Source organism: Myxocyprinus asiaticus, chromosome 8, assembly GCF_019703515.2.
Source record: "Myxocyprinus asiaticus isolate MX2 ecotype Aquarium Trade chromosome 8, UBuf_Myxa_2, whole genome shotgun sequence".
NCBI classification, from domain to species: domain Eukaryota; kingdom Metazoa; phylum Chordata; class Actinopteri; order Cypriniformes; family Catostomidae; genus Myxocyprinus; species Myxocyprinus asiaticus.
In genome coordinates this window covers 3,354,747-3,377,500 of record NC_059351.1, presented here as the reverse complement: position 1 = coordinate 3,377,500, position 22,754 = coordinate 3,354,747, and the positions used below count along the sequence as shown (strand labels likewise).

The following is a 22,754-nucleotide window of genomic DNA, read 5'->3' as shown; positions in this document are numbered from 1 at the left end:
TCTCTCTCCTGCCCCGCTTTGTGTCGAATACACACAGGAAACATGCACAGCCAACAAAAGCTTCCTCAAATTGAAAGCAGGGCTATGTAATTAACATGTAATAAGCATGTAACAACTGTGTAATGACTACCTGAGGGTGTGTAGGTTATTAAAAGCGTGGATACCTTGTTTAAACTACGTGCCGCAGTGTCTTTTCCGCCTGGGGTGAGATTGCGCAGCTGTACGTCCAGTAACTCCACCAGCTGTGCCATGACTTTGACTGTAGAGGGAACATCTCCGGGTCGCAACTCTCCCTTTGTCTGTTCAGCCAACTCCAGCGCTACTATGGCAGCAGTCTCGCCCGATCTCAACTACAGAGAGAGAGAGAGAGAGATATGTGAGCATATTGATTTTATTCCCTCTGTCCCTTGATGGCCGAATAAGTGGATGAACAAATGGCTTCATAGATTTGTGATTCTTCCTATTCTCTATCTGCTCTCTTTAGTACCTAGGAACCCATTTTACATTACCGTTCATGAGCTTTAGTCATCATCACACTTTTTACACACAGATGCACTCTCACTGCACACACACACACACATACACACAAACAAACAAACACTCACACACACACGCACACAAAAGCACACGTGCCACCTTGATTGAAGCTGCTGTTGCACAATACCTTTGGCTTCACTGTCGTCTGTTTGCAGTGTTGTCACAAAGTGCAATAAATTGAGGCTGATTTTCACAGTTGAATTTTGGCTCATTTCGCTGTACACTAAATTTCCTTTAAGCTGTTTTGCTACAGGCTGCTTTTTATGATTAGCTTTCAAGCCTTGTGTTCAAAAGCTTCAGGCCAAATTATGCTTTAAGAGTATCTGCTATAGGCATATCTTTCTCTACTGAATTATTTATTTTTTATAGGTTGAGCGTCATTAGCATATTTCCCATGTTGCAGTCTTTGTACTCACTCTCTGGGTGATGTGATTGGTCCACGGTGAGGTGCAGTTGCTCAGATCGGGTCCCTTTGGATCCCAGTAGCCAAGCAAACAGTTAAACGTGGCTACACCTGAAAAACAATGCAAAACATGGAATGAACACAACATAAAACACACACACAGACACAATCAGACTCTTGCACACACCTGGATACACAAGCAGGCGAAGAGATTTACAAGTGATTTACTATATGTCAATCAACTGCTGGCAGGTGCCCACATAATGAGGTGGCACTGACATACCACCTGAGCTAACCACAGTAACAGGAATGAAAAGTTTCTGGAACTTTGAAAAAAGACACTATCCTCAACAAAAAATTATAATTCACTAGTCATTTAATTACCTTTATGTTGTCATATGTCGTCTCAAACTTGACTTTCTTTCTTATGCTGAACACAAGCAAAGATATATTGATGGAGATATGAAGTGTTTTTGTCCATGCAATGCAAGTCAATGGGGTCCAACACTTGCAAGCTCCAGAGAAGATGCAAAAGCAGCATAAAGGTAATCCATAAAACTCGAGTGGTTTAATCCAAGCCTTCTGAAGCAATATGATCGGTTTTGGGTGAGAAACAGACCTAACTGTAACTGCATTTTCACTATAAATCTTGACATCTACATGCACAGAGTGCGTGTACAGTGCATGAACATGGGAAGAATGCGTGTACAGCTTTCTGCGCATGCGTTAAGCACGAGGAAGTGTAATTGAGCTCCAAATCATGATCGTGCAAAGAAGACCACAGATGACAAGATTTATAGTTAAAAAGAAGTTACAGTTGGTCTGTTTCTCACATAAAACCGATTGTATCACTTCAGAAGACTTGGATTAAACCACTTGAGTCGTATTGATTACCTTTATTCTGCTTTTATGTCTTTTTTGGAGCTTGCAAGTGTTGGACCCCATTGACATGCAATGCATGGACAAAAGCATTTCATATGTTCATCAAAATACCTTCATTCGTGTTCTGCAGACAATAGAAACTCATATGAGTTTGAGATGTCATAAGGGTGATTAAATGAAGAGAGAATTATAATTTTTGGTTTAACTATTGCTTAAGGCACACTTATATACACGATCAGCCACAACATTAAATACATTAAATGCCTAATATTGTGTAGGTCCCCCTCGTGCCGCCAAAAGAATGCCAACCCACATCTCGGTATAGCATTCAGAGATTATATTCTTCTCACCACAATTGTACAGAGTGGTTATCTGAGTTACCATAGAGTTTATCAGTTTGAACCAGTCTGACCATTCTCTGTTGACCTCTCTCATCAACAAGGCATTTCCATCCACAGAACTGCCACTCACTGGATGTTTTTTGTTTTTGGCAACATTCAGAGTAAATTCTAGAGACTGTTGAGTGTGAAAATCCCAGGAGATCAGCAGTTACAGAAATACTCAAACCAGCCCATCTGGCACCAACAATCATGCCACGCTCCAAATCACTGATATACATTTTTTTCCCAATTCTGATGGTTGATGTGAACATTAACTGAAGCTCCTGACCTGCATCTGCATGATTTTATGCACTGAACTGCTGCCACACGATTTGCTGATTAGATAATCGCATGGATGATTTTTGGTGCCAGACATTGCTCAGTTTTAGTTAAAATTATCTGGAGGGCAGTGTTTTGGAATCAGGGGGCATGGCTTATCCAACGGCTCAGTCACGTGAAAGCTTCAGAACGCTAAAGACGCTTACAGCACCTTTAAGTGCACAAATACTTTTAGTAGCTGTATTTAGGCTAAGTAATAAATGACTATTTAACTATTTCTTCTGTGGTTATTCTTTTTGTTAAACATGGTGATAAAGAATTACTAATCATGATTTCAACTTTAAACACACTGATCATTCATTACAGGCATGAATTACGACTTAATTCTTTGATTTATTTTATCAGAAGCCTTGCTGCGATGTTGAAGTGTGCCAGATCTCTAAAAGCCCAAATGAAAGGCACACACACATCCAGCTAAGCCTAAGCGGTGATATACTCACTAGACATTAAACAAAGTAAACCTCCACACACACACACACACACATTGCCACTAATAAATGATTAATCACTCGCTCACTAACCTATGGTGCCAGGTGGGCATGGTTGCTTAGCAACCTGTCCCTGGTGCGTCCGTGGCCAGGAGATTTCGGCAGTGAGACGTGGGGAGCAATAGTCAACAGTGACTGGAGTCTGCAGGGACGGAGGTGACCGTGTCAGGGCTTCTGGGAGGATGTTGTTATGGCGGCGGGGCGGAGCCATGGTGGTCGTCGTGGTAGTAGTAAGAGAAGGGCGGAGCGTGCCCGTATATGGACGAGGAGGAGTTGTTGAGCTTCGTACCGGAGGAAGCGCATCAGGCAGCAGGACTGAAGAAGGAGGATCTGAGAGACGGAATTAAAATAAATGTTAAAAAATAGAAAGAAATTCAGTGGGGTCCAAAAGTCTGAGACAAATATTTACAATGCTTATCTTTTGCATTTTTCAAATAAATTACAAATGTTTTAGAACAAAATATATTATCAGCAGGACAATTTGAGAGAAAACTTGTATTTAACATGAATTAAAAAATGTCTTAGTGTTTGATATGTGCCACTAGAGCTCACATGGATTCCACAATTGTGTGCAAAAAACTGATGATCCATGTTATCCCAGAATGATTTGGGAATGTTTCAAAGAGCATCTTGTGTGCTTCAATGGAAGCAAGGAAATCTGACCTTCTGTACAAAGTATTTTGTCACAAATTTGCAGAATCTTAAATATTCCTTATGCATTTAATCTCATAACGTTTATTTGTTTCAACTCTCTGATAATTTCCAGGTTTATATTTTGAATCCCAGATTTTCAGTGTGGTCTTAGACTTTTGAACCCCACTGTATATTAAACTCCTCTGATATTTATTAGAAAACAATACGTGGTTATATTGTTTAAAAAAAATAAAAAAAAATAAAACAATTTCTTGCTTGGAGAAATAGAAAAAGAGGGGAAGTGAGTCCTGTATAAATGTTGCAGAGTTGTAGACTGTATTCTCAGGTGGGTTTAAACAGACATTTGTCTAACAAGTATTGATAAAAAGTAAAGATATCTTCTATCTCTGTCTCTCTCTCTCTCTCCACCTCTGCTCTTTCAGGGATGACTGGATGAGTCAGGTGTCTGTAGAGTGCGTGTGTGTGTTTGTGTGTCTTTGTGCCCTTTGCATCAATTGGAATTGTATGTTTTGACAGGCCCGATCCCTGAGTGCAAGGACTTCAGAGAGGCAAAGATAGATGATGTTTAAACGTCATAACTCCCCACTGGCTTTCTCTGTTCCTGTCTCGCTCTCCCTCTTAGAAACAACACACACACCTGAGGGCCTGAATAGGGCATTTAGCAGCATATAGCTTTGTTTATTGGTACAAAGTGAGAAAATAATGGCGTCGGAAGCTCAGGATATCACATGACAGGCAGTAAACATCCCTTAAAGTCAAAGCTAGACTAAACAATGCCGTAAGAGTTCTGTCTACAATTCATGTGCCTGTGGATAGACACATACTAGCACACACTGAAAGAACTGGAGAGCAAAAACTAAAGGCATAGCTTTTCTCTGCTTTGCCGTGTTTACTGTATCTGGAGCAAAGAGATGCTCTTGTTGCTGCAGCGACTGCTGGAAATTGGAGCTTAAGATAAGCGTGATGAGGAGAGGAGGAAGACACTAGAGAGATGCTACTCGAACAGCAACCATTGCCTCTCAGAATGACATAAGCAAAGGTTTTTTCCCCCCAAATTTTTTTGCCATTTCATGTTTATTCTTGTTAATTTGTATTTTCTGTGAATTTGCCATGCTGATTAACTGTAATAAAAGGTGTATATTAAAATAATTTAGGAACGGTATCCCACAAGGCTCCGTTCTAGGACCATTGGAAATGATTTTTTTTTAACAGGAATAGTTCAAACAGTAATGAAAATCCTGTCATTATTTTCTCACCCTTGTGTCGTTCCAAACATCAAACAGCAAAAAATCTTGTCTGGTTTTCTAGTAAAAATAACTAATCATTCTTAAAACAAGATAACAAGATTTACTTGAAAAGCAAAAGTAAAATATTTTTTGTTGTTGTTGTTTTCAGAGAAATCTAACAAAGTTTTTTGTAATGCTTATGCTTAAATCAAGCAACAACTATTGCCAGTGGGGTAAGAAAAAAATTTGATTCAAAGAGTAAACAAGTTTATTTATTTTTTTCCCCCATTGGCAAATAGTTTTTTGTTCTTGTTTTAAGCATAAACACCACACACATTTTTTACTTGTTTTAAGCATATTTTTTTTTCTTGTTTTAAGCATAAACCCCACAAAAATTTTGTCTTGTTTTCCAGTAAAAATATCTAAACGTTCTTAAAATAAGTTTATTTACAATACTTGAAAAGCAAAATGACATTAGATATTTTGTCTTGTTTTCAAAGAAAATTATATAAAGTTTATCCTTAAAACAATGGGGGGGGGGGTGGAATGCCATTAGGGGTATGAAACAAAAAGAGAAAACAATATCCTGGCCGCACTTTTCCATATATTGAAAGTGAATGAGGAGTGGGCAGGTAGGTCAATCTCCAAAAATGACAGAAGAGAACTATAAAAGTACCATCAATTTAGATCATATAACTTGCTCACCATACGATAGCTTTGTGTGATGAACAGACTGAAAGTCTTTATTCACTGATAATGTTCCCCTCCACAACAGCTTTCAAATCAAATATGATGACACTGACATCGAACCTGCCGCAACATGACTAAAGGCACCAGATTTGATTTGAAAGCTACAGGAAGGCAAGATTTACAGCAAATAAATTTCAGTCCACTCCTCAAAGCTATCATACAGCTTCAGACGTCCGTAAGTCGTTTGGACTACTGTTAGTCATAAATTCGTAGGTTGGAACAACATGAGAGTAACAGAATTTTCATTTTAACTGCGAATATACCTTTAGCATATGATCAAAAATGTAACCAAGGAGCATAAATTACACCAGAAAATGTGCGCTAAAAACACTGTGCAATCATGAGGCAGCGTAAGCCCTCGTTAGCCATTCAGAGTGAAAGATACTTCCTCTTTCTTAGACTATATCCCACCAGACAGCTCTGGCTTATTATAGAGATGCACTGATCCAAATATCCCCTCACATCTCTTCTCATCACTTTTCCTGCCCTCTTTTCTCTCTCTCTCTCTCTCTCTCTCTCTCTCTTTCTCTTCCTCCCACCCCTCTGTGCGGCAAATCTGACTGTGATTTTAAAGGGCCGCTGAGTGAAATAAAAGCACTTCCTGTTTCTATTTCTGTAACTGTCTCTGTGAGGAGCTACTGAGGCAAGACTCTACAGTTCTACAGTGACTAATCACTCTCTCACACACACACACACACACACACACACCCACACCCACACACAGACAGGCAGGCAAGGCACCCTCCCTTTCTTTTTTCACAGAAGCCATTAAATGACAAACCAGTCCTTTCATCCATCTTCCAAATCTCTCTATCTCTTTCTCTGCGATGACCGCCTGTCTGCTGTGGCCCTCCATGTCGCTAGATTGTCATCTCCGTGATAAAGCCCACTCAGACACAATAGGGGTGCAGATAGAGGGCAACATGTGTGTTTTTCAACGGAAAGGGCACTTTGATTGGCGGATGATCAAAGGAAGTCTTTTTATTCTCCGCATCAGTGGAAAGATGGCTGACTCACTCCTTCAGGTTAAAGGTCATTTCTCCTCTATTACTCAACACGCTTTTCAAGGCTGAGTGACTATAAAGTGGGCTTCCAGCATGGTCTGTTTAGCCAACCTCTCCCTGTAGACTAACATGAAAGAGAAGGAAATATATTCTGACTTCTATATCAGACGACTGACCTGTCAGAAAATCACTGTAGAAAATCGGGTCATTTGATGTTTGGTCATACATTCAGGTGTGACGGGAACAGCAAATCTTTAGAGCTGCTGAACGCACACAGCCCTGTTAAACATGCCTCAGCCACACAGAGACAGGAAACAATGTTACCTTGCTAATCAGGACCAATCAGATGACAGCGTCATGGCAACAACACAAGGAATCAGGGACTAGTGCAAGCTTGGTCTGCAGTTTGAGTTAACGATGAGTTTTAAAAGCTGCTAAAAAAATATTCACACAACTACTTGAACATGTATTGATGGAAGGTGGAGAGTAAAAATAAATCTGCATATAAAAGAGAGATACAGTGGTGTCCAAAAGTCTGAGACCACACTGATAATCTGGGATTCTATTGGCTCTATTTTCGTGAGCTCGGAAGTGCTACGTTCAAAGACCATGCACAACATTTTATCCAATTTTCGTGGCAGCGCAAAGCACAAGTGGGCATGGGTGAGAGTTTTTGCGCTACTGTGGGTGTATGCACGTAAACTATGGGTGTACTGTATGTTAATGAAGTAGCGCAAAGCACAATTTGCTATTTTCCTGAGAAATAGGTCATTGTTCTAAGACGTTTGAAAACCACATCTTAACTTAGCGCAAAGTCCAAACTCAGTTTCTGCATTTGCAGTTTAGAGATTCCACCTAAAGTTCATGTCCAAACTCTGAAAATATAGTGGGCCACCAAATTATGTCCCTGACAATCAGAGCTGTAGACGTGTGTTAAACTATCTATAGGTCATGGTTTATTTTTCAATTATTATTATTATGTTTAAGTCTAAAGGTATTTTTCCACCTGTTGTCGTAGAGTGATTTTTAAGTCACTGTAAAATGGGCCGGTGGAAAAAGTTGGAGAGAGTAAAAAGTTTGAAATTGGTTGGCTATGATTTTTTTGACCACTTTGTTATTTTGATTGAAGTGTAGTTTCAATTTAGAAATATTTTCGGTTTAATTTTTTCATGTTTAAGTAAATGAATTCAATTCATCAATATCGACCAGTAGAATTGAAGTGCGTGCCAATACAATCACCGTTAATACCAGCCATGATTTGTGTGCCAGTAGATGAAAATGATTAATAATACTAACATTCTCTGTAATTTAACAGAGAGTACATCCAAATTCAGAAGAGAATCACATTTTCCATGCGTATAAAAGGAGTGTGTTATTGTCATAGAAATATGCCTGACAATCATCAAATACGCAGTTATTACACAAAATTTTCAACTTTTCTAATTTATGGCATACAGCCCATTTACACTTCCAACTACTTACGAATGTTCTGTCTTTGTTTATATCGCTGGTGTTTGACGAAATGGACTATATAATAGGACGCAGATGGTACAATAACCGGTGAAAACCTCGGAATTAAATTGCACTTAATCCAGCCTATTTGTGCGTTGCGTGGGTGATTTCGCCAAACCCAATTGCGCCTAGACTTAGCGCATGCTTGCATGAAAATACCAACACTTCATGGCCACGCCCACTGACTTTGTGCTTAGGACTTACAGCATTGCACTGTGCTTAACAGTAGTGCTCCTAAATCTATTTTAACCTGGAAATAGACAAAGTTTAAAGATTTTTAAATTTTTTAAATGAAGAAATGTTATGATGAAGGCTGTAATGACCAATGAAACTGAGGGGGACACATATTCCCTATATTCAAATCACCCCCCAATCTTAAACATTTGGTTACATCTTTGGTTATGATGTAAAGTTAATTAGAAATATTGGTAACACTGAACAATAATGTTGTATTTGTTAACATTAGTTGCTTACCTTAACGTAACTTAAATGGTTAACATTAAATACCTACAAATTACAATACTTACAAAGCAACACTTATTAACCTTGGTTCATGTTAATTTCAACATATACTCATACATTTTTTAAATTAAACGTTAATGCATTATTAATTAACATGAACTAGCATAAACCAACAATTGTTTTTACTTAATTAACATTAATTAAGATTAACAAATGCCTTAAAAAATTATTGTTCATTGATGGTTCACGATGTCTAATGCATGCAAAGTTAACAAATAAAACCTTTTTCTAAAATGTGACCGAAATATTTAAGTGCACTATTTCTTGATCACTAATCAAATAAGTTACTTTGTGACATTGACCATGTTAACTTGGAACAAAATGTCAAATTTCCTGTTTCTATTGAAGCATAAACGATGACTTTTCCATGACCTGATTTCTGGATATAGATTTTTCAAATAAATTTGATTCAAACTGATTTGCTAATGAATAATTTAGACCAATTTGTGAAAAGTTTTAACAACACCCTAATTCCAAAAAAGTTGGGACAGTAAGAAAAATGCTAAATAAAACAAAAAGGAGTGATCTGTAAATTATATTCACTCTTTGCTATATTGAAAGCACTACAACTACACATTATATTATGTTTTTCCTTGTGAATTTCATTGTTTTTTTGTTTTTTATGTACAGTAATTTCAAATCAGATGATTGCAACACACTCCAAAAAAGTTAAGACAGGGGCAATTTAAGACTAATAACAAACTGATGAGTTGAAATAACAAGGCGATGTGAAACAGGAGATGTTAAACAGGTGATGCAATCGTGTCATAGTATAAAAGGAGCCTCCAAAAACACCCTAGTCCTTCAAGAGCAAGGATCATTTGAGACTTGTCAATTTGCCAACAGATGCTTCAGCAAATAATCCAGTACTTTGAAAACAATGTTCCCCAAAGACAAATTGGAAGGATTTGGGGCACTTCACCCTCTACAGTGCGCAATATATTTAAAAGATTCAAGGAATCTGGTCAAATCTCGGTGTGTAAAGGGCAAGACGAAAACCACTTCTGAATGCGCATGATCTCTGATCCCTCAGACCTCACTGTCTTAAAAAACATCATTCATCTGTAATGGATATCATGAACATGGGCTTGGGATTACTTTAGTAAAACTTTGTTAGTCAACACCATTCTCCGCTGCATCCACAGATGCAAGTTAAGACTTTACTATGTAAAGGAGAAGCCATACATCAACACTGTCCAGAAGCGCTGCCGACTTCTCTGGTCTCGGTCTCATCTTAGATGGAAAGTAGAACAGTGGAACTGTGTTTTTTGGTCTAAAGAGTCCACACTTCAAATAGTTTTTGAAAAACACATTCGTCGTGTTCTCCGGGCCAAAGAGGAAATGGATCATCCAAGCTGTTATCAGCATCAGGTCCAAAAGCCAGTGTCTGTATGGGCCAGAGGTGTGTCAGTGCCCATGGCATGGGTAACTCGCACATCTATGAGGGCACCATGAATGCAGACAGATATGTAAAAAATTTGGAGCAACATATACTGCCATCCAGCATCGTCTTTTCCAGGGATGTCCCGGAATTTTCAGCAGGAAAACTTTAAACCACATACTGGCTGAATAAGCAGAGAGTGTGGATGCTAGATTAGCCTGCCTGCAGTCCTGACCATCTCCCACTGAGAATGTGTGATGCATTACTAAGCGCACAATACAGCAAAGAAGACCCCGTACAATTGTGCAGCTGAAGATCTGAATAATGGATGAATGGGGGAAAATTCAACAAACTTGTGTCTTCAGTGCCCAACTGCTTAATAAGTGTTATTAGAAGAAATGGCCTGGAAAACACACTTTCTAAATTCCCTGATATTTCCAGGTTTTCCATGATGGTGAGAACCCTATTTAAATAAAAAAGAGACAAAAAGTGTACAAAACACAGCTGGATTGAGGCTGAGAGAGAAGAATGGAGAGTGAAGCTTAGTCTCCTCTGTTATTCCTCCTGTTATCAGCAGTATGGTAACAGCAGTGTAAGTTAAGTTACCACTGTAATCCGCACTCTTATCCTCTCAGATCTAAATGGTGAGATTGCTCTTGGTCAGAAGTCTGCATAAACGTGTTTGTGAGTTTGTGTGTGTGTGCATACACGTGTGTAAGTGTACGTGAGTCCTACTGTGTATGTGCTAGTATAAGTGCGTTACTGAGAGAACGTTTTTGAGCTCTGGACTGTATACACACAAGTGTAAGTGTGAACATCACTCCATTACTGATTGATCTGTGTGTTAAACTCCCTGCTGGCAGATCCAGGTGCATCCTTGTTCCTGTGGATCGGTTTAAATACAGTTTTCCCCCTGTGCTGGCTTGTAATTGCCAGTGGAGAGAGTTTTAACCATATGTAAGACATTCTCTCATTTAATAAAAGCAGAGAACAGAAGTCTCCACTCCACTAAAGGAGCACAGAGGCTATTCCACTTAAGTTATCCGCTGTGCCAATCCCAACATATTACATTAACATCAGACTTTGAAGAGAACCTGCAGGAAGAGAGGAGAACTCTGGGTGCGTGAAAGGGTGAGAGTTAGTCTGTTAAGAGTTTGCTTTAAAGAAAAGCAGATTAAACTTCTATCAACTCTCGCAGTAAGACTTCAAGATGTGTTTAAGTGGGAGAAAGTTAGTGCTACATGTTAAACATATGTGTGTGTGTGTTTGTGTGTGTGTGTGTGTGTGTGTGTGTGCATTTTTTGCGTTTCCATTGTGCGCACATGCTCAGCAGAGCTGAACTAATTTATTTTCAATCAGTCTTTTGAGCGAACTGTTCTAATATGCCTAGAGTGTGGTTGTGATTTTATGGATGGACTTTCGTTTGTGTATATGTGAGGAGGAAAAATGAAAGAGATAAAGATAAAGAGTGAGAATGAGATGCCTATAAGGGAAAAAAAGAAAGCTGAGAAGAAAAGCAATACATACAGAGGTTGAGAGAGGGAAAGAAAGCCAGCCAGTTTAATCCCTTTCAATCTATTCATCTTCTCTCTTTACTGTTGCTGTAGGTCTGAATCCTTAAATGTCCTCCCAGCTGACCTGAACGGCACAGCACTCTCAAGCACTTAAAGTCTTCCATGAGAACTACACTCAGCCCAGATTTTGGTCAGGGACATGCAGTACACACACACACAAAACCTCTTAAAATACTAATGCTTAGGCCTGTCAATCAATTTGTAGTTACAAAATGTTATTCTGTGTAGACATGTTTAGTGTGTCAACCCTCAGGAGTACTGATTACACATGGGAACTCTTTAATTTTTCTTTATTTACCAAACAGGTAAATCATATAAAAAATGTTTACAATTTTATTTATCAAAATAATATAGTAAATAATAAATAACTATACTTTTAATATAATATTTTGTAATAATACAATATCATTTGGTATAATTAAATTATAATATAATTAAAAAACAATACTGAAAAAATATAAATAATTATTATTTCAATATAATATAACATATAATATAATATAATAAAAATCTACTTTCTGCTATCCTGTAAGCCTTCACTATGGGTAGATTTTTACGAGTCATATAAACTGCCACTAAATATGTGGTGTTCGACAGATCCCAGTCCGTATATTTACCACGGTAACCAAAGATTCTGTCAAAATACCATAGTTATTTACCATAATAAACACCTTATTTCTTGATTAGTTACCATACAGGTTTGTATCGAAGCCTGTTTCCGCCACGTCAAATAAAAAATACAAATCCAGCACACAAGTAATTATTTTGAGATACTATCTCATTATTTAGGAGAAAATATTTTTAACATTTTAAGTAGTATATCCAGAACAATCAAGCACAGCATGCACAGGTGGCCATTGCTCTGGCCACAGCAGCAATCCCATGCATCGGAAGGGAAAAGGTATATTACCCCCTAACTGGAGTTAAATGTGCAATTTTGACTAAATAATCAATTTATAGTGTCACCTGTGGATAGACCTTAAAGGTGCAGTATGTAACAATTTTCATGTAATATTTGCCTTTTTTTTGCCAATGTGTGAACGGCTTGTAATGCAATTTAAAAAATGAGCCCTTCCCGGACTTCCTAGGTTGCCTATTAAAGCCTGTAGACTGATTTTCATGCAAAGGGAAGGGAGTGGGTCGGTTTTGCCGGGAAAATCCAAAGGATGTGACGTTTATGCGCGTTCCCGAGAGCCTTGCCTCACTGCTTCTGTTCCGCTATTCCGCTATATATACATACAACAAACAGTCTGCAACACTAGGTAACGTTATCTTAGAGATGAAATCCAGCAAATGGCCGGCACAACACCAACTCCTACACAAACTCAGAGTAAGCCAAAAATAAATAAATAAATAAATAAATAAACATTTATCTACTGAATCCCGTCTGGCTAAGAGGAAACGTTTTGGCTGATGCTTGCTTGCTCGCGTCCCTATGGAGTGTGTGCACGAGCGCGAGCATGAGCAACAGGCTGCAGTTCACTTAATGGCCACAGGTGTCATTAATAACAAGGGTTTCTGAATCTTAAAACCTGCACCTTTAATGATTGCATCCATTGTCACATTCATTCTCTGTTGTTAGGGATATATACATATATATATATATTAAAACGGCAACGACTCAAAGCTGGTGTTGTTATATTAATATTGTCTTTGATATGACCATTTGACGCAGTCTCATCTGCATTAGTTTGCGTAGCTAACACTCGTCGAACAGGATTTTTGATCTAAAGTATACTAATAAAACAATTTAAAACAGGCAGGGTCATTTTACAAGCACCTGCACATACACACATACACACACACACACATTTGTACCGGCAGTTGTCATGTCTCTGATTAAAGGCTGCTTACAACTCTGGAGGTCAGTTTTAAAAATGAAGCACAAACTTCAAGGTGACGTCCAAATATCCAGGACTGAAAAGTGTATTTAGTATTGGCTTGTTGTGTGAGTTGTTCTGTAATGAACTGTCAGGGAAGGTGAGAATCTATTTGCAATTTATTAAGCAAACTTTACACATTATGCTCGATATGGACCCTGTTTAGAGCAAAGACTTGCTCTGCTCTGCTCTAATGGGGATGTCAGTAGATGCTGAGTTAATAACTGTTAGTTTACACTGTAGATAATGATTCATTCTGCTGTATTTCAGCTGAGCTGGCAAGCTGACTAAAATGCAATACAATATACTGTATGTAAGCAGTGCCCAAACTCTAAATTTGAAGGAGGTAGAAAACAAAGTGAAAAACAACCTGACTAATGGACTGTGATTACCTATACAATCCCATTTTTCTCAGAAAACTCAAGTCCGGGGAAAACTCCTGAAGGTCTCTTGTGTAACTGACATGAACATTTGTATGAGAGAGTGAAAATGACAAGGCTCTATAACTCTGCCAGTTTAGTTCTTCCAAGGAGATTTGTCCCTGGCTTTCACAAACAAGTAGAAAAAAAGATATATTATCCATTTTCTTACATTTTGACTGTGTGGGAATAATCCAGTTTACTCCCCACAGAACTCATTTAAACGCCTGACTTTACAAATGCATATTGGTAAATAAATATAACCTTTAGTCAAACTTAATTATGGTGGGTGTGACTACTTCAATGACAATATGTGTCAACCAATCACAATAGTGATCATCTAAAAAGGATCACAAATACTTTTATAAACTATTCTAGGGTTATTGACAAATAAGGTTGTCCGAGGTTTTCAAAATTATGAATATTTTTAAAATCTGATTTAAAACACGTGTGTGTGTGTAATCTTTGAGTTCATGTTGTTTTTACAAATTATTTGAAAAATATTTATAGCATTTTGTACAAAAATGGATTTAATGACTTGTGGTGCAACCATCAAGTAAAAGGTATTAAAATTGTTCTTGACATATAATTAAAAAAAGCTTTCAATCATATGTTTCAAAGTGTATTTATTTATTTATTTTTTTAACAAATATCATGAATTTTTAAGTCAAGAATATCAAGAAGTTTTATATTTTTTCTGTTTCCTGTCTCCGGACGGTTGCACCACATTCAAGCTCCAGAAAAAATATCAAAATGACTTTAAACTCAGTAATTGAAAACATGTTCATCACAGAAGAGGTGCATTCAAGAGACTATTTTGTGTGAATTGATTTTGTAATGTATTTTTGTATAAATTATTAGATGTGGACAAAAAATGAGCGTCACGTCATTGACCCTCTAATAAAATATTTAATGTTACCTGGTTAAAGGGATAGTTCACCCAAAAATGAAAATTCTCTCATTATTTACTCACCCTCATGATATCCCAGGTGTGCATGACTTTCTTTCTTCAGCAGAACACATTTGAAGAAAAATAGTAAAATATCTCGGCTCAGTAGGTCCTTAAAATGCAAGTGAATGGAGATTTCTCTTTTGAAGCACAGACAGTCAACATAAACGTCATCCATACGACACCAGCACTCAAATGAATGTCTTATTAAGCGATACGATCACTTTTGGTGCGAAAAATATCAATATTTAAGTACTTTTTTTTCACTCTAAATCATGCTTCCGGTCAGCAGCAGTATGCGCATTGGCAATCGTGAAAACTGACACATGTGCGTCACAGCCGGAAGAACAGAACTGTTTTCAAGTGAGAAGGTGGAATGCGGTCCTGGATGTCTCAACCGAGTGGAGAACGTGGGATTACGTCTGTATCATGGCAACGCAATACATCACACAAGAGACTGTGTGATCTCCACCCTCTCATGAAGCATTGGATTATAGTTAAAAAGTACTTAAATATTGATCTTTTTTTTTTTTTTTTACCAAAATGATCGTATTGCTTTAGAAGACATTAATTTAACAATTGGAGTTGTATCGATGACGTTTATGCTGACTGTCTGTGATTTTTGGAGCTTCAAACATGAAATCACCATCCACTTGCATTTTAAGGACCTACTGAGCTGAGATATTTTTCTATTTTCTTCAAACTTGTTCTGCTGAAGAAAGAAAGTCATACACACCTGGGATATCATGAGAGAATTTTCATTTTTGGGTGAACTATCCCTTTAACTGATGATTAATAAATGTCACATTGAGAGATTATTGGAATTAGATTAAGAAATGTCACAGAAACATGTAGCACAAATTTGTTGAAATAAAATGGAGACTTACCAAATCCCAGTCTGTTGTCGTTGTTTCCAAAGTCAAGAGAATATATGACAACGTGATAGTTGTTCCACACATAGAGCAAATTGTCTCGGGGGTTGTAGTCCACAGCTGCAATGTATTGGTAGGAATTTGGGAAGGGAATGTTGAGGTGCGTTTCACGACTCTTGTCGGTGTTGTACATGTAGTCGATTTTATTCCCCAACGCTTCGTTATCATCATCTTCATAAACGCTCTTCACTACATAGAGGATTCCGCAGATCATGAATGCGTTGGAAGCCGAACGCTTATCGTAGGTTGTGTCCCATGACCCCTCCACGCGCAGTGTGTATGGGTTGAGCTGACTCACTACAATTCGTCCATTGTTCTGTTCGTTAGCGTAAATCACCCAGAGTCCGTTTTCATCTACTGCTAGATCGATGTCAGATTTCCCGCCCCAGCGATACGGCGAGGTGTCATGGTAGTTGGCGTTAGCGATGATCGCCTCTCCGCTCTTGATACGAGTTCGCAGGTCAAATTTAACGATGTTGCGTGTACGTTCCTTGTTGAAGAAAAGTGCACCGTCGAACACCACAAACCCCGTGCCGTCCACCCGATGCGGTAGCTTGTATGTGGTGGTGGGGCGACCTGCAATAAAGTCCTCTTTAGATGAGTACTCAGTCAGTGTATCTGTACGGTATGGTGTCCAGGGCATGTAGTAAATCTTATTGGATGACTGTAGGGGGTCTTTGCACCATGATCCAGACTGGTGGTCTGACTCAAACAGGTGTTCGCTTTGGTAAACACCTCTCAGTACACCTGGACAGAGAAAGACTGAAAGAGGGGGAATAAGGTGAGTGGAAGTCAAACTTCTGAATGTAGAAATCACACTGGGGGGAATTCACTAGGAATGAATTGCACCTGCTGATAGTGCTGTTTATTTGCATGCGCAGTCTGTATTGTTTTAGCACCAGATTCACTAAAGGAATAATGCAAATCAGGTAACGATGCATACACGCCCAAAAATGTTGTCTGAGTGCTACAGTAGGTTGGAAAGACAAGACTGATGATAGATAATGCAATTGACATGTAATCCATTAACCATTAACTCTAATCGTATTACACACATCTAAAAATATTATGTATTATGTCTAATTACAAGTACTAGTTTTTAATTTTATTATATTATCCAGATTACATGTAGTCCATTAATGCCTAACACTGATTATAACACTCATCTCCATCATTTAATTATAATTTGATGAATTACTGTTGTCATGATCAAAAGAAAACATACAGAAACTTCCCTTTTAAACAAAACTCTGTGGTCTGTAATAGCAAAATGTTAATCGGCAAATCGTTAATCGGCTGAGTTTTGTGAATAAGGTCACGCACCTCAAACTATAATAAGCTCAGACATTGAGCTTTGCATTGCAGACTAACAAGAACTATTTCAGCACATATAGCACCTGGTGGACCCACATTATATTAGGTGTCTTTATGTACAAACATGCTGTTGCCCTGTACTTACATTTAAACTGCATTTCATTACCCTTACCCCTAACCCTTAACTAGACCCTACCCCAACCCTTACCCAAAACCCTAATCTCACCCCTACCCTGCAAAATTTTCACAAGATTCACATTTGCTGCAACTGAGGTTGAGGTACGGTAGGTTTAGGAGTATCATATAGTTACACAATAAATACAGTGTATTGTATGTATTTTATATTAGGATATAGTAGTTAAAGACACCTACTATAAAGTGGAACCAACCTGGCTATACTGGATTGCAGGTGGTTAGTCAATAAGATATGTATTTTAATTGAGATGCAATGTGCAAAATTGGCCCAACTGCTTAGTGACTTCGCCCCACTGACAAATGCAATGGGCCGCTCAACAGCAGAAATGATCAGAGACTGAGAGAGAGAGAGAGAGAGAGAGAGAGAGAGAGAGAGAGAGAGAACAGCTACTTCTATTAAATCATATCTGATGACTAGTAGATAGATTTACAGTTCATGACTCCTGAAGAATACCTCAAGAGGCACTGAAAATCTGTCACACTGACTTCTCAAACCCTGTAAGGGTTTATGTTAGGGGTGGTTAACTGTTGAGAATTGTCACCTATTATTCCTGGAGCGTTAAATGTGAAGACAAAAATAATCTTTTAAATGGATAGTTGACCCAAAAATGAAAATTCTCTCATCATTTACTCACCCTCATGCCATCCCAGATGTGTATGACTTTCTTTCTTCAGCAGAACACAAATGAAGATTTTTAGAAGAATATTTCAGCTTTGTTGGTCCTCACAATACAAGCAAATGGGTGCCAACATTTTGAAGCTCCAAAATCCACATAAGGGCAACATAAAAGTACTCCAGACGACTCCAGTGGTTTAATCCATATCTTCTGAAGCGATATGATAGGTGTGGGTGAGAAACAGATCAATATTTAAGTATTTTTCCCTTCACTTTCACTTTCTCCTTCTTGTGTTTTTGGTAATTCACATTCTTCTTGCATATCACCCCCTACTGGGCAGGAAAGAGAATTTATGATAAAAAATGGCTGAAATATTGATCTTTTTCTCACCCACACCTATCATATCATGTAACACATGGATTTAACCACTGGAGTCTTATGGATTACTTTTATGATGCCTTTATGTGGATTTTGGAGCTTTAAAATTTTGGCACCCATTCACTTGAATTGTATGGACCTACAGATCTGAGATATTCTTCTAAAAATCTTTATTTGAGTTCTGCAGAAGAGAGAAAGTAATACACATCTGGAATGGCATGAGGGTGAGTAAATGATGAGAGAATTTTCATTTTTGGGTGAACTATTCCTTTAAGCTTTATGCACATCAAATTTAATATGTGAAACAGACCACTAGTGAAAATGCTTCTATTTTTGATTGAATTATTTATTTTTATTTCAGTGAAAAGAGTCTTGTGAGCTTCAATGGAAGCAACAAAAACATCCTGGTGACTTTCGTAACCTCCGTTCCCTGATGGAGGGAATGAGACCTTGTGTCGATGTAGTGACACTAGGGGTCACTCTTGGGAGCCCTAAACACCTCTGATTTTTGAAAAAAGGCCAGTGGGAATTGGTGAGTGGAATATGCATGCCACTCCCCTGGACATACGGGTATAAAAGGAGCTGACATGCAACCACTCATTCAGGTTTTGAGCTGAGGAGCCGAGACAAGGTCCCGGCCATTTCAGCGGGTAGTTCAATGTTGTGGAAAGAGGGACACAACATCTCGTTCCCTCCATCAGGGAACGGAGGTTACGAAAGTAACCAGGACGTTCCCTATCTATCACTCACTCGACGTTGTGTCGATGTAGTGACACTAGTGGTCCCTATACAAAATGCCACAACTAGCTGAACTGTGTTACGTGGACTGGCAGTGCGAGACGGGCAGACCGCTGTGTGCCTCGTAGCCAGTGCACCAGGCCATCACGTAACCTCACCCAATGCTCTTATGAGCGTCGAACGGTCCTCTGGGAACAAGTTGACTGCCCAACAAACAGGGGCAGGCTAACACATCCGTGGCCTCTTTTCCTATTTTTTCTCCCCAGAAAGAGTGGAATTTTGTTGACCAGCTGGAGGCCATAAGTGTCTACGTCAGGGGGGTGTCACTCCCAAGGGGAAGACACTGTGGAGACCACACCCCACCCGGAGGGCATTTCGAGTGGAAATATGTCACATGGTCTTACCGAGTCTTGTCGGAAGTATGTAATGTGGAGAAGTCCCATGGTAGGTCCTACCCAATGGGGGAGGAGTTCTACAAACACGGTGACCGGGGGCAGAGGAACCTCTGCCCAAGGAAGACGCAGTTTACCGACAGGGAAACGATTTAGTGGAAGATATGTCACATGGGGTCACCTATGGGGAACCAGTGCATGTGGAGCACCTACCCCAGTACAGGGCTTAGTTAGCACGTGGCTTGGTGTACCTGCAGGAGAGCCATGGCGTGCAGGGCAGAGGCGGCTTGTCCAGTGGCACCGTAGGCCTTAGCCTTCAGAGACAACGTAAACCTACAGGTCCTGGACGGGAGCTTCGAGCGCCCACGCCAGGTGGCGGCGCTCTGCGGGCACAAGTGCACCGCGAGCGCCTTATCCACCTTGGGAATCGCTGAATACCCCTTGGTCGCCCCACCATCGAGGGTAGTGAGAGCGGGGGAGCTGAAAGATCGGGATCGGGTAGTAAAAGGTGCTCCCCACAATCTTGTCAGCTCTTCATGCCCTTCCGCGAGGGTTCAGGGGAGAGTGGAGGGTTCCACTCTAGCCCAACGCTCACGGCTGCCCGGGCAAGCATGTCCGTCATCTCTGCATTGGCCTGAGACTGGGCGACCATACCTGAAGGAGGAAGCCCAGCCGAAGCCTCTGTGTCAGAATGGACGAGCCCGCTCTCCAATGCTGCGCTCGATAACTCATCGTCTTCCCGGGCCCCGAATAAGAGGTCGAACTTGCCCTGAGACGAGCCGGTGGTCTCATCTGAGAGCCCGACCGGGGCAAGGGAGCGTGCTGAGGAATGGGAGGTCCGTGGGGGGTTACCTGGCGGAGGTGCTCCCATTGATGTCCCCAAATCGCCCACAGTGCTAGCTGACGCGGCCTCATACCCGTAGGTAGAAGAACCGAGGTGGGGAGCCGCTGGGGCTGCGACCGCAACGTTGCCATGGTCATGTTCTCGCAATGAGGATAAGACCCATCCACGAATGATGTCTCCACGTGGGCAGCACCCAGACACGTATGGCAGCGATCGTGGCCATCAGAAGCGGAGAAATAACGACCGCAACCAGGAATAACAAACAAACGGAAAGGCATCTTTAAAAAGACGTTCCGTGTGTGTCGCTCTTTTAGATAGAAAATATACTCTTTTTAGAATATACTCTTTTGTTTGCTCTGCCAAAGCACCAAGGGGCGTTCTCTGCACTCCACGGGTGCAGAGGGGGAGAAGCCGCTGAAATGCGGCGTAAAATCCAGCAGTTTGAGGTGAATTGAATTCAGTGCACTGAATGCAATCGCTCAGTTCCGAAGAGAAAATCTGAATGAGTGGTTGCAAATTTCACTCGCCAATTCCCATTGGCCTTTTTTCAAAAAGCAGAGGTGTTTAGGGCTCCCATGAGTGACCCCTAGTGTCACTACATCGACACAACATCGAGTGAGTGACAGATAGGGAATCTGACTTAACATAGTCAAAGCCACACATTTGCTTATTTATTGAGTGACCTAAAATAGTGATCTCCAATATATCTTATATATCGTACGTTATAATGTTTATTTTTTCAAAATCCTGAAAATGTTTGTTTATTGCAAAGTTTAAATTATATTTTGAAACCCAGATTTTCAATATGGTTTCAGACTTTTTGACCCCGCTGCATTGCTGGCATAAATAACAGTTATGTTTTTGTGCCCTGGGAAACATTCAGTTACATTATGAAGTACTGTGAATGGTCAATGACCAATAAGAACAGTTGAGACTCAACTGGGGTTAGTCACCATTTGCACAGCAGGGTACGCTGTCATGCATATCAAATAAATGTATGCCCTTGTTGCTAAACCCTTTGAGTGTGTGTGGACGTCTTATGTTTTTACTCTCTTTGATTTATAATGATACTCCTGGAAACATGCAGATATACTTACATGGTCACACAAACAGAGAAGCGAGCAGACAAACAGTCACACGGAATGCCTGCCATAGTGACAAAGGTCCTTTCTCACCATTCCTTTCCCAGAATGGGGGACATCCTCTTGGGAAGTGTGGCTGGTATTTTAACTTTTACTGGATGTTTCCTGTTATTGTGTAAGATGTATTCATTTTCCACAATATGTCTCAATCCAGAAACTTCTCTTGGCCTTCGATAAACTTTTGATAAAACTTTTTTTTGTTAGAAACGTTTGATTATTTTTTACGTGTGACTGTCAAATGTTTTGTAACCTAGTTTTGTGTGCATGGCATTCTAATCAAAATCAAGACAACCTTACACAAAAAGCTATTTCAAAATGCCAATTCACCAGAGTTCAGTATTCACACCAGTGGTCTGATACATTTGATTACTGTTCATGAGTCATTCCATCTTCATCTCTAGCTATGCAAAAAATGAAATTACGATAAAGCCTGATTGTCTAGTTTCACCCCTAGTCCATTTGAAAGGCATAACATTGCAAGACATCAATTTTGCACTCTGGTTTGCACTACCACGTCTTGTGGTCAGCACAATTGGCAGCTTAAGTTTTAAACAGTGGCACCTGACACATGGTAAACCACCAGATACACTGAGAGAGGAGACAGAGAGAAATAGAGGTCTAATTCAGGGAGTACAGTGCTGGTCTGAGATCAAGTTTCTCCTCCGCATTCCTAATATAAACCATTATGAGCTCCTGATCGCCAATGTGTCATTAGTATCAAATAACACCATAACAGCCTGACAGTGAATTACACACTTAAATTACATTAAAGTAATGGACCTACCTCTCTGCTCCACTTCTGCATTCACAACAGGGAGGAAGAGAGAGAAAGAGAGAAAGAGAGAGAAACAACAGATTAATGATGCAATATTAAATACTTTATAGTAATTCAATTCCATATGTATGTAATGTGCATCATATCTTATCATAATCTCGTGAAAGTAGTAAAATGTGCTTCATTTATACTCTAGAAATTCTATTAACAATGTGAACATAATTTTTGAAAACAAATACAGTGTGTTCACGCTACAATAGACTATCAACCAGATAAATGAATGCATAAAAACAAACAAGAGAGAGAGAGAAACAGAGTTTGCTGCACAAAAATATCTCAAATGCTTTTCTTGGACAGCGTTCTTGGCTGATTGATAAAAGAACACAATCCTATCTAGACTGAACATGTTTTACGCACGGTTATTTATTCACTTATTTATTGTCTTGTATGATACAGTGTCATTCAAAAGTCTGGGACCATATTTAAAATTTGGGATTCAAAATCTAATCTAAACCTAGAAATAGGAA

At 39.4% G+C, this 22,754-nt stretch overlaps 1 protein-coding gene across 1 annotated transcript in view; it reads right to left on the bottom strand.

The window, feature by feature from the left end:
* Positions 1-22,754, bottom strand: part of LOC127444944 (adhesion G protein-coupled receptor L3-like) — a 163,162-nt gene that overhangs the window by 65,593 nt on the left and 74,815 nt on the right. The window contains exons 5-9 of the mRNA XM_051704623.1: positions 22,237-22,251; positions 15,788-16,594; positions 3,063-3,359; positions 954-1,051; positions 165-350 (exon numbers count right to left, since the gene is read on the bottom strand). Of these exons, the coding sequence (XP_051560583.1) occupies positions 165-350; positions 954-1,051; positions 3,063-3,359; positions 15,788-16,594; positions 22,237-22,251 (1,403 nt within the window). The remainder of the gene's footprint in view (positions 1-164; positions 351-953; positions 1,052-3,062; positions 3,360-15,787; positions 16,595-22,236; positions 22,252-22,754) is intronic.